This window comes from Felis catus, chromosome A3 (assembly GCF_018350175.1).
Source record: "Felis catus isolate Fca126 chromosome A3, F.catus_Fca126_mat1.0, whole genome shotgun sequence".
Taxonomy (NCBI): domain Eukaryota; kingdom Metazoa; phylum Chordata; class Mammalia; order Carnivora; family Felidae; genus Felis; species Felis catus.
Genome location: NC_058370.1, coordinates 62,664,611 through 62,675,424, shown reverse-complemented (window position 1 = coordinate 62,675,424; position 10,814 = coordinate 62,664,611). Strand labels below are relative to the sequence as shown.

The window sequence follows — 10,814 nt, the reverse complement described above, 5'->3', positions numbered from 1 at the left end:
TCCTGTGACTGTGTGTGTGTGTGTGTGTGTGTGTGTGTGTGTGTGTCTGGGGTGGTGGGGGGCACTGGGTGACAGTCCAGGATGTGAAGGCAGAGGCTGGCGCGAACTTGGGCTGCAGCAGGGCATTGCTCTGTGCGGGAAATGAAGGGAGAACACGGGAATGTCCCAGGGAGGCCCCGTGTGCAGGGCCAAGCGGCCATGAGAAAAGGAGTTTGTCCCTGGTGCCCAGGGCAGATAATCCAAACAAATGATAAAAATTAGGTGTTTTTCTGAACGTTAGCTCTGCGCTAGGGAATTCCCTAGAAGTTTTTACATACATTATCTCATTGAATCCTCACCATACTCTAGGAAGCTCAGAGAGGTTTGGGAAACCAGCAGCTCTGTTTCCAAGCAAGGCCTGTCTGCATTCAAAGCTCAGGCTGGTGGGCTTACCACCCTGCACTCTGCGGTCACAGCCTGTCTCCCTCAGCCTTGGCCAGATGGGAGCCCAGGACAGGGGAGAGGCCTGGAGGCTCTGAGAGAGAAAGAGACCAATGGCCACTGTGCCCAAAACCCAGAGGCCTTGGCAGAGTTGGCACACATGGCACTCTGCTGACCCCAGCCCGCTGGTGAAGGGGATGTCAGGTCCTGCAGCCTGGAACCGCAGCCTCCTTTGGTGCTGTCCCAGGTTATAAGGAGCTTGAGACCCTCGTGTCCGTGCACAGGCCTGGCCCCATGGCCTCCTGAGAATACCACGCAGTGGAGGAGCAGGACTTGCACCTTGTCTGAAGACAGCCCCAGCCTCCACTCCTTTCTCTGTAGTGAATGCTGGGTAGGGATGGAGTGGGGTAGACAGTGGACAGGGAATCTGGAAGGCTCTAAAGATTGTTCTGTCTGGGGGAGAAACATCCAGGTCCCAGGCCATGGCAGTAGAAATTGGCAGGGAGCCCTCTGCCTGTGGGAGGTATTTCGTCCTGTACATGGACTCTGGACCATCGGGAAGCTGGGAGTAACGACAGCAGGCTGGCAGGGCACAACAGGCTTATTCCACGAGGCCGTGAGCACCACAGTCAAGGTATTGACTGGACTGCCCACTGCGCTCGCCTGGAACAATGTTCTGTTGGCACCACACTCCCTTGCCACCAGAGCTGGTGAGGGCAGGGACACAACCGCCCAGTCTGTATGTAATGGGGTGGGGGCTGATGTCCAGGGTGGCCTGCATGATCCTGAGCTATGGGTGCCAGGACCAGCTCCAGCCTTCAGGCAAGCAAATGTCTGATCCCTCAGGGCTATGAACACTTTTCCCCACCTTACCCCAGCTGGGCCTTCCTCCCACTTCAGGGTCCTCTTGGGCTTCCATCACCCCACTGCTGAGCCTTGCTCTCCTCCCCTGCCCAGGGCAGCATAGACTCCCCCCACCCCCCTTCAGAGACCATGTGGCCAGGTCACTCGATGTAGGGCAGGGAGGGAGGAGGGAGGGCTGCAGGGGTGGAGGGAGCCTACAAACAGGAACGCTGGGTGTTTCTCAGTGGCTGCAAGGATGCTGATGAAAACCCCAGGATATTGAGTCATCGTGGTGGCCAGCTAATAGTGAGCATCATTCCACTCTGCCCTGAACACTCTTGCAGGGGTAGAAAGACTGGAAACTTCTCTCAGGTCTGTGGCCTAAGCAGCCCATGGAATCTCATAACCTGAGCTCTTCCTCTCCCCTCCTTTCTCTCCCTCCCTCTACTCTTCCTGCCTCCCTCCCTCCTTCCCTCTCCTCCTCTCCCTCTGCCTTCACCACAGACTGGGGGTCACCTGGAGAGGCCTCGGCTCCCTGCCACCCAGCCTCCTCCTCCATAGTATCTGCCTTCCTGGCACCAGCCCTGGGTGTGGAGTTTGTCCTGGGCCTTCTGGGGAACAGCTTGGCACTCTTCATCTTCTGCTTCCACACGCGGCCCTGGACGTCCAACACAGTGTTCCTGGTCAGTCTGGTCATTGCCGACTTTCTCCTGATCATCAACCTGCCCCTTCGTGTGGACTACTACTTCCTGCACGAGATCTGGCGCTTCGGGGCCACTGTCTGCAAAGTCAACCTCTTCATGCTGTCCACCAACCGCTCGGCCAGCGTGGTCTTCCTCACGGCCATCGCAGTCAACCGCTACCTGAAGGTGGTGCGGCCCCACCACATGCTGAGCCGGGCTTCTGTGTGGGCAGCCGCCAGAGTGGCCGGGGGACTGTGGGGGGGCATCCTGCTCCTCAACGGACACCTGCTCCTGACTGCCCATACTAACCAGTCCTGCCTCAGTTACCAGCTGGGCAAGAACACCTCGGCCTCACTCCGCTGGCACCAGGCACTGTTTGTATTGGAATTCTTCCTGCCACTGGCACTCATCCTCTTTGCCATCGTGAGCATCGGGCTCACCATCCGGCGCCGCAGCCTGGGTGGGCAGACAGGCCCGCGGAGGGCCGTGCGCATGCTGGCCGTGGTGGTGGCTGTCTACATCATCTGCTTCCTGCCCAGTGTCATCCTTGGCATGGCTTCCATGGTGGCTTTCCGCCTGCATGCCTGCCACATCCTCAACATCTGCTCCCAGCTCTTCCACGGCTCCCTGGCCTTCACCTACCTCAACAGTGTCCTGGACCCTGTGCTCTACTGCTTCTCAAGCCCCAACTTCCTCCGCCAGGGCCGGGCCCTGCTGGGCCTCAGCCAGAACTGGCAGGGCTCAGCCAGCGATGAAAGTTCCTACCAGCCTTCTGCTAGGTACCGGGAGGCCTCTAGGAAGGCAAAGGCTACAGAGAAGCTGCAGGCGGAGGTCTCACTGGAGTCATAAGGCCCGTCTCAGGACAGGGGGTTTGCAGTGCCATGGAAGTAAGGATGGCCAGGATCTGACCTGGAGGGATGAGGTCACTCCCCGGACTATTGCCAGCTCAGGGCGCCTCACCCAACTGGACATCTGCAGGAACCAGTTGGGTGACAGGAAAGAAAAGGGTTTTGACCTTACAGAGCAGTGTATCCTGGATGATGTCCCCAGAGCACAGGAAAAGAGCACTATGGCAGGTGGAGACAGGCAGAGCCTGTGTCAGCTCCACCCCAAAGGGCTACACAGCTGCCCAGTCCACGGGCCAGAGTGTGATGACTGTGAGAGCACAGGTCTTGCTTTAGAGATTGGGCCTCTGCATTTTCTCTTATCTCATTTGTCCCTTTCAATGCTAATAAACTTCTTTTTGAAAATGCAAGCTTGCCTCAACTGTTCTAAGGAAAACCCAATGTCTTTGGGTCCATCTGGCCCTGGGGTTCAAAGTGAGTGCCCAAGATGAAGGGAAACTCAGGGGACACAGTGGGGAAGCCATCTGGGACACCATCCTTCCACATTGCTCCTGGGGCTCTGAGGTGGCCTTCAAGGCAGAACTTCTCTGGGTTACAGGAAGGGCAGCTTGTCTGGATCCCCAGGAGACCCCTGCTCCTCTCTGGCCTTCAGCACCCCTTCTGCGATCCTTGAGGTCTCACCCAAGGCACTAAGGGCCCAGCCCAGCTCTCCTCTGGAACAAGGAGATCTTCCACCTTGGAAGTTACTTCATCCAGGTCAGGCTCCTAGCTCAGCTTGGGCTCCCCCCGCCCCACCCCCGCTAGCTTCCCTCAGCCCCAAGTACCCTTCCCTGGCCTTGGAACCTGTGGTAGCTGCTACCCCACCAGGACAGGACCCCAGGTGAGGACAGGGGCCTCAGAGTCACCAGGACTGACTTTCATAGCCCTCTCCCAGGACCAAAGCCACCTTGCCCACCTCCATCCCTTTGTCCTGCTCAGTATGCCTGTGATCAGTCTCTGAAACCACCTGGGCTAACCCATCCACTGGCCTGGGTCCCCCAGGCACAAGACGTATACCTGGCATGAATTAGGGTTTTTTGGTGGGTGAAGGGGGCAGTGGTTGGCCTTTCTGTCCACAGGGGAAGTTATTCTTTGGTAACTGCTTTTAGGCCAAATTCCTAAAATACTTATGCAGACCCAATCTGCATTTTCTACTCTAGTCTCCTAACTGTAACCTGGGAAAGCAACACATTTTCTAATCTAGGTTGGGGGATGGGGAGGCATAGCCTTCAAAGTTTCCAAAGGGCTACTTAGAGGTCAGTAGGGTCCCAAATATGCACCACCTGAACCCTGTGTGTCTCCAGCCCTGGCTACCTCAGAACAACAAATACACATGCACCTCCCTGCTGCAGGGACAGAAGAAGCTGGAACTACTTCTCCACTCATCACCTCACCCATGAACTTCTAGACTTTAGGTATAGGTTCTGATGAATGGGACCAAATCCCCTCTCCCCAATTCCCTTTGGAGTTTTAATCCAAGTGCAACCCTCTCATATCATAGACAGGGATGCTTTCCCTCTATTAAAAGTCTTCAAAAATGGAGGTCAAAGCCTAGGAGTCACTAATGTCCCAGGAGGGAGGCATCTAGGAGCCATGCAGATGTTGGGGTGGGAGATGGAGAACGTGTCAGGTGGAGGGAGGTGGCCTGGGGGACAATAGGTTGGATGGATACTGGAACTGATCTCCCTGGTGTATCTCCAGCCCTCTTTCCTTTTCTGAAAACACCAGCTGCTCTCAGAAACCTACAGAGAAACAGAGAACTCAAACCAAGGGTGTGCTGCTTGGACCCCTACAAGGTGGCTCCTCATGTGTCCCTGCCCTCCATGGCTCCCTGCTCCATGCCTCCCTTCTTGCTGCTGTCTCTTTCACCCTCCTAGAGTCACTTCTAGGGACTCCCCACCTCTCCACCTTCTGCCATGGGGAAGAACGGGCCAAGACCTGCCCAACCCAACCTCAGCTTGAGATTTGTTATTGCCAAATCATACTGGAGGCTGGGCTGGGGACTGAGCACTTTCTCATGGAGCCCCACCCCTAGGGTGCTAACAAACACTGTGTGCTGAACGCCAGGCACTTCCCCTCTGGTACCATCTCTTTCCATGTTTGTACCAGCATGGGCATGGGTGGCTCTATGGGAAAGTGGGGCTCCATGTGCCATTTCCTCCCTCTTCTCTTTGCTGGCCCCTTCTCTACCCTATCATGTCCTCCCACCCTCAGCAACTGGGCTCACTTGCCCTGCCCCCACCTCCCAATTTAAGGGAGTAACCAAATGGTTCCCATGGCTTTCATGCAGTGCTCTCCCCTTTGAGGTGTCCTAGGGTAGAGATCAGTCACAGAGTTTGGGCCCACTCCTAACCTGCCCAGGATCCTCCTTGCCCCTCATCTTGACATTGGACTGTTCTCTCTCTGACGACTGAGCCACCCTGCCTTTCACAAGGTCCTTCCTGGTGTCCCTCATGGGAGAGAAGCAGGGATTCAGGCTGCCTCCACACTCCCTACATGGAAGGCCTCCCTGGTCCTAACCTTGAATTAATTCATCTGTGAAATGGGAACATTGATTTGGCTCTCATCCAACTCCAGGGGTTGGAGATGGAAACAACTGATATGCCTGAGTGCTGAGTGAAAAAGGTAATTATTACATAGTGGGGGAGTGGGGAGAAGGAATGAAAAGGGATGGAGGAAGAGGAAGAGAGGAAGGCAAACTGTGTTTAAGTGCAGAAAACTACAGGTGGGAGGGCTGCAACCATGGTGGTATAAGGTTGGCTGGAAGAAGGCTGATTAAAGATCCCATTTCCTAGGGGCCCCTAGGTGGCTCAGTCGGTTGGGTGTCTGACTTCGGCTCAGGTCATGATCTCACGGTCTGTGGGTCTGTGGTTTCAAGCCCTGCATTGGGCTCTATGCTGACAGTTTGAAGTCTGTAATCTGCTTCGGATTCCGTGTCTCCCTCTCTGTCTGCCTCTCCCCAGCTTGTGCATGCTCACTCTCTCTCTCTCGATAATAAATAAGTTAAAAAAAAAAAAAAGATGCTATTTCCCACATTTGGGTTCCAAATGGCATTTTGGCCCCTGGGGTGAGCTACACTATTCAGTGTGAATTTGGAGAAGGGCCTTCTCTTCTTTTTCCTAATGTCCCCTGTGAGATGAGCAAATGGCATCTATGACTTGAGTCTGGGGACTTCCGTGCAGGGGGAGGGAAGGCAGGGCTGGGCTGTTGGCTCATAGCCACTCATCCTCCAGCGTTTACTGGGCTCCCACCAGTAAACAGACACTAAGCTAGAGGAAGATGATATGACTCTGACCTTGAGACCCTCTAGGCCAAGCCTGGGAGCGGTTGATCTGCAAGTGGATCAAATGCAGCCCAACCCAGTGTAATCCAAGGTTTTGGAGGTAGCAAGTCATAGCCAGGAGCAGTCAGAAGAGCTAACTGCCTGGTGTCAATGAGGTAGGTAATGCATGTGAGCTGAATCCCGGAGGATAAAGAAAGGAGCAATGGGAACGGCATCCCTGGCACAGGGCACAGCACTGTGAAGAGCTGGCATACAAGGGAGGATGAAGTCACTGAGGCAAGAAAGGAGGGGGCCTGGGAACAGAGTTAGGGACAGGCATGAAGGTAGGCTGAGCCACTAAGCACACCACATTCAGAATGTGATCCAAAAGACAGGGACCAATCATCCACAGAGGGGTCCACATCAGCAAAGTCCTGTGGCAGCAGGATCAAAAACAGCCCCTGGCAGGAGCACGTCAGTTGAGGTTACAAAGCAAGTAGCAATAACTGTCAGGCTCCCTGTCTGTGAGAGTGCCTACTGAAACAATATGCCGTTTTAGAATTCATGGGGGTGAATGGTTCCTGCTTCTTGCAACCATTGATTCTGACTAAAACATGCGTTAGAAAGGACCATAAAAAGGTAATGAACATGTTTCTGCATTATAATTTGCTATGACCCCATTCCTATACTCCTGAAATTTAAGATGGCTATCATTTAAGTAATTTAATCTTCATCTCTCACTTCATTTGACTCACCCAAGTCAGCGAGACCAAAGTTGGAAGGGAAAGAATGCACCCTGTCTCTACACAGGATGGTAGCAAGATGAGCCCACGTGCACTAGGACACTTCATGTAGACTACCAGAACCACGGCTTCTACCCATACAGGGTTCCAATGCTAAGTGGAGGGACCTGGAATTCAAGAACAGGAAGGAAGGTCCTCAAGGGTACAAGTTCACAAATAACCTGGAGGTTGGAATTCATTCATTCATTCATTCATTCATTCATTCATTCATTCATTCATTTCTGTCTTTATTTACTTATGGGAGGGGATAGAGGTATAGAATGTTCAAATAGATTTCACACTCTCAGGACCCAAGGCAAGGACCCTACCTACTGATTCTGACCCAGCCAAGAGCCCCACCACAGCCACAGCAATCACTTCAGGCCTGATGGGAAGTTAACAGGAAAGGGCCACAGGAAGGCAAAGCCATCATCTCGCCTCCTGGGCTAATGTCCATTTCTGCGTCCCATCTCGGAACCCCAGAACAGTGCAGAGAACAGACAGTGGTGGCAGACTGCATAGATTCTAGTCCTACTTCTGCCACTTCCTGCTGTGACTTCTCTGTGCCTATTTCCTCACATGTAAAGAGGCAATTACGGTACCCATGGTACAGTACAAAGTACGGTACTCATGGCACCAGGCATCCATGAGATGATCTCTGGCATTACCACACTATCTTGGCTTTTATTTTCTGTGCCACTTCACTGAGCGGTCATCAGAATAAATATGAGAAGTCAACTGAAAACAAGTTGAAGAAATCCAAAGTTGCTTTTATTTTTGTTTTTACTAATATAAGAATGAACCGTGACAGTGCCTCAATTCTATAACCCACCCAGCCCAAGATGATTCTAGTGGTGGGGCCAAGAACAGGTAGAAGATCTCCATCAGTGACCTCTTCTTAAAGCACAAGGACATCTTCCATCGGGCATCAACATGCACCTGTCATGTTGAATGTCAAAAATTGAACTAAAGCCTTCTTGATCCGTCTACATTCTCAGCCAGTAGTATTGCCTTCTGAGGTTAAGGACTCTAGGTCTGATACGTGATAGATGGAGGAAAGCTTCTTTTCACATTTCGAGAAGAGTGGGTGCAGAAGTGTGAAGAACATGACTCCCTTACTTCAACCACCTCCCCCTTTAGTCTGTAACTCCAAGGTGAAATGTTCTTACAACTCCCCTTTCCAGGTTTGGCTTTCTTCAAGGTGTACAACCAAAGCCTCAGGAAGTCATCCATGGGAAGCATACGAGGGTTTACACAGATGCAGGACAATACATTAGTTTTTCCTTTGGTCCCAGCACACACTGGGCGAGCATCTTTCAGGAGCAACCCCTCCAGCATTGTCTAGGCTGTACTTCTAAGTCATGAATGGATTGTTCAGCACCCTCTGCCTGTCCTAAATGATTCCTAAAAGTTTCCGGTAGTCTCACAGTCTTACTGCCCTTGGTTCCTACTGGCGTGTTATCCTGCCTTTAAAGTTACCAAACCACTGACCCATGGATGCCTCTTTCAGATTTCATTATCTTCCTCAAACTTACTTAAATAAATTTCCAAAAGCAGTTACCTACCAACTAATGCAAGAATGAAGCCTAATATTATGCAAATCACTGCTGAGACCAGCTCTGCAGGAGGTCAGGGAGGGAGGCCTCGTTGTTCAAGAGGCTCTCTGCATGCCTATCACACATGCCTCCTCCTTGCCCACAGCACTCCATTTTGCTTTGTCTCAGACTCCTACACACTGTGTACTCCCTCCTGGCTGCCAGTCAGACTGGCAGGTGAGGCTGCTGGACTAAATACAGGGGACCTGGTTTGGATATATGCTGCACCATGGGTCAGTACCCTGGACCACGGCAATGGCATGCTGTGCCCCCTGCTGCCTACTGATACTGAACAGAGTCGGAGTCACATCTGGGTTGCTCTATTTATTGACACCTTGGCTAGAAATTTTCTAGAGTACAGAAGGTCGAGAGCCTGATCTGGAGGACAGGTATGATGCCAAATCTAAAACTACCTTGGCATACAAGTATTGTGAGGACATAAGGAGGGGCTCAGAACTCCGTCTTCAGTGATCATTCTCCAGGACTGAGGCTAGTACCAAGAGCCTCACACAGTAGAGTCAATGCCAATAACCTTCCCACTACTAAGCAAGAAGACAACAAGTGGCATAGAATGGAAACAGAAACACTAAAGTACTGCCTTCATTATCTTGATGCTTAAGCTTCCTGGGAAGCCAGGCCAAGATGTTAACTTAGCCAGTTATCCCTATTTCACTTCCAAGCACTGGAGATAGAAATTTCAGGGATTGGGGTTTCTTCCCTGTGACTTGGCAAATTCTTCTTCTCATCTCCATGTCGAATCAATAGTTCCTTAGGTACTAGGTGCAAAACCTCAAGGCCCTATCATTTTCTCCACAGGACTTACTGGCATATCCTTCAAGCCACTTCATTTGTTCCATTCCTCTTTTTCAGTCTTTCTGGACCTGCAGGTTTTCTGCACACAGGAACTGCCCGAAGCATGATGAAAACAAGAAAGGGGCCAGGTTTTACCTAGTGGCCAACTGCCGCCCCTGCCATCTATAGTGGCCAAAGGGACTGAAAGATGACAGCCCAGTCCTCTTTGATTTATCATGGGTTTGAATTTAGGAGTTCCCAAGTCTCAGCAGGCTAACTCAGTATCTGATGTGGTTCGTAAGACAGAGATGTGCTCACCCATGGCTGCTCAGTGAAAGTAACAGTGACGTCCAAAACCAGCCCTCTGGTACGGCACAAGTGTTGGTGGGCTAGGATGACCCCTGTCCTCAGCAAAGGGCTCTCAATCCTAACTCCTGAATGGCCCCAGACCATGTGGCTGTCTTCTCCCAACTTGGCATGGGGGTAGCACAGACTTCCAAAAGGAACTCCTTTATTAAATGCAGTGAGCAGTCCAACACTGCTACTTGGGTCAAGTCACAGCGAATGCTGGAGAAGTGCCTCTGATCCATGCATGGCCAAATCTGCTCAGGAACCTGGGGATTCCGGGAATGAGACCCATAGATGACAGAGGACGATGTTCCCTCTGCTGGCGCCGTATCACCTAGCCTAATGGTTTCATAAGACCCAGAGGCCCATTCTGAAGACAGTTGGCAGGGAGGCAAAAATGGCAGTCTTAAGAAGTCTTCAGACAAGTGGACAGCTCAGCAGGACAGCATGTGTGCACCCAGGGCTCACTGTGCAGCAGCCATCACGAGCTTGGTGAAGGAAGGTATATCACACGGCATCTTCAGGGTGCTGGAGGTAGGCGCTATGGCAGGAGAGGGAGGGAACAAGAGTCAAAACTTTGCCAGGTTAACACACCCAGACCCTGAGAATTTATTTCAAAGAAGTCATTCTCAATGGGGAAAAAGCTGGATGTACAAGAGTATGTGTTCTAGCAGCCAAGTGGTTACCAGAATGTGGACTCTGCAGTTAAGAGACCCACCTCACTTTGTAGGGCAAGTGATGAATGCTAAATCTCCTCTTCCTCATCTGTAAGACACAAGGACAGTCTCTACTCCCCAGGGATGTTACGAGATTAAACCAGACAATCTGCATAAAGCACCTTGAGTATAATAGGTGTTCAACTACAAAGGTTTGCTCTTATTGTTATGCATAAGGGCAGAAAGAGAATGCAGGGAAAAGGAAAGGGGAAATTGTTAAGGGTGATAGAGATAAGGAAGTTTTCCATGACTGTTCTGACAATATCAGTTTTTTAGGTCTTATCCATTTTCAGTTGGTATGGAGGATGCCACAATTTGTTGAGCCCTGTAGCTTAGGAAGAAAAAAGCAAAGTAGAAACAGTTAACTTTTTTTCACCAGGGTTTTTCTCACTTTTCTAGATTTCACTTTTGGAAAATTCTTAAGAGGTTTATAAGAATGCAGAAAAAAGGGGAAAATGGGAGGGCACAGGAGAGAGGAAACGAAGAAGG

The 10,814-nt window shown here is 51.5% G+C and overlaps 2 protein-coding genes across 14 annotated transcripts in view; one reads left to right on the top strand and one right to left on the bottom strand.

The window, feature by feature from the left end:
• The first annotated feature begins 48 nt into the window (after positions 1 to 48).
• OXER1 (oxoeicosanoid receptor 1) lies at positions 49 to 3,201 on the top strand. The gene has a single exon (XM_011281088.4). It carries the CDS (start codon positions 1,656 to 1,658, stop codon positions 2,793 to 2,795), a length of 1,140 nt encoding a protein of 379 aa, XP_011279390.2. The 5' UTR covers positions 49 to 1,655; the 3' UTR covers positions 2,796 to 3,201.
• Positions 3,202 to 7,623: 4,422 nt separating this feature from the next.
• The window catches only part of KANSL3 (KAT8 regulatory NSL complex subunit 3), a 43,566-nt gene continuing 40,375 nt past the window's right edge, over positions 7,624 to 10,814 (bottom strand). For 10 of the 13 annotated variants that reach the window (XM_023251629.2, XM_023251631.2, XM_019827098.3 and 7 more), the window contains 2 exons: positions 10,328 to 10,374; positions 7,624 to 10,150 (listed from right to left, as the gene is read on the bottom strand). In XM_023251629.2, coding sequence (XP_023107397.2) covers positions 10,117 to 10,150; positions 10,328 to 10,374 — 81 coding nt within the window. In that variant the 3' untranslated portion in view covers positions 7,624 to 10,116. The remainder of the gene's footprint in view (positions 10,151 to 10,327; positions 10,375 to 10,814) is intronic. The other 3 variants (XM_023251630.2, XM_023251632.2, XR_006595509.1) reach the window with 2 other exon arrangements.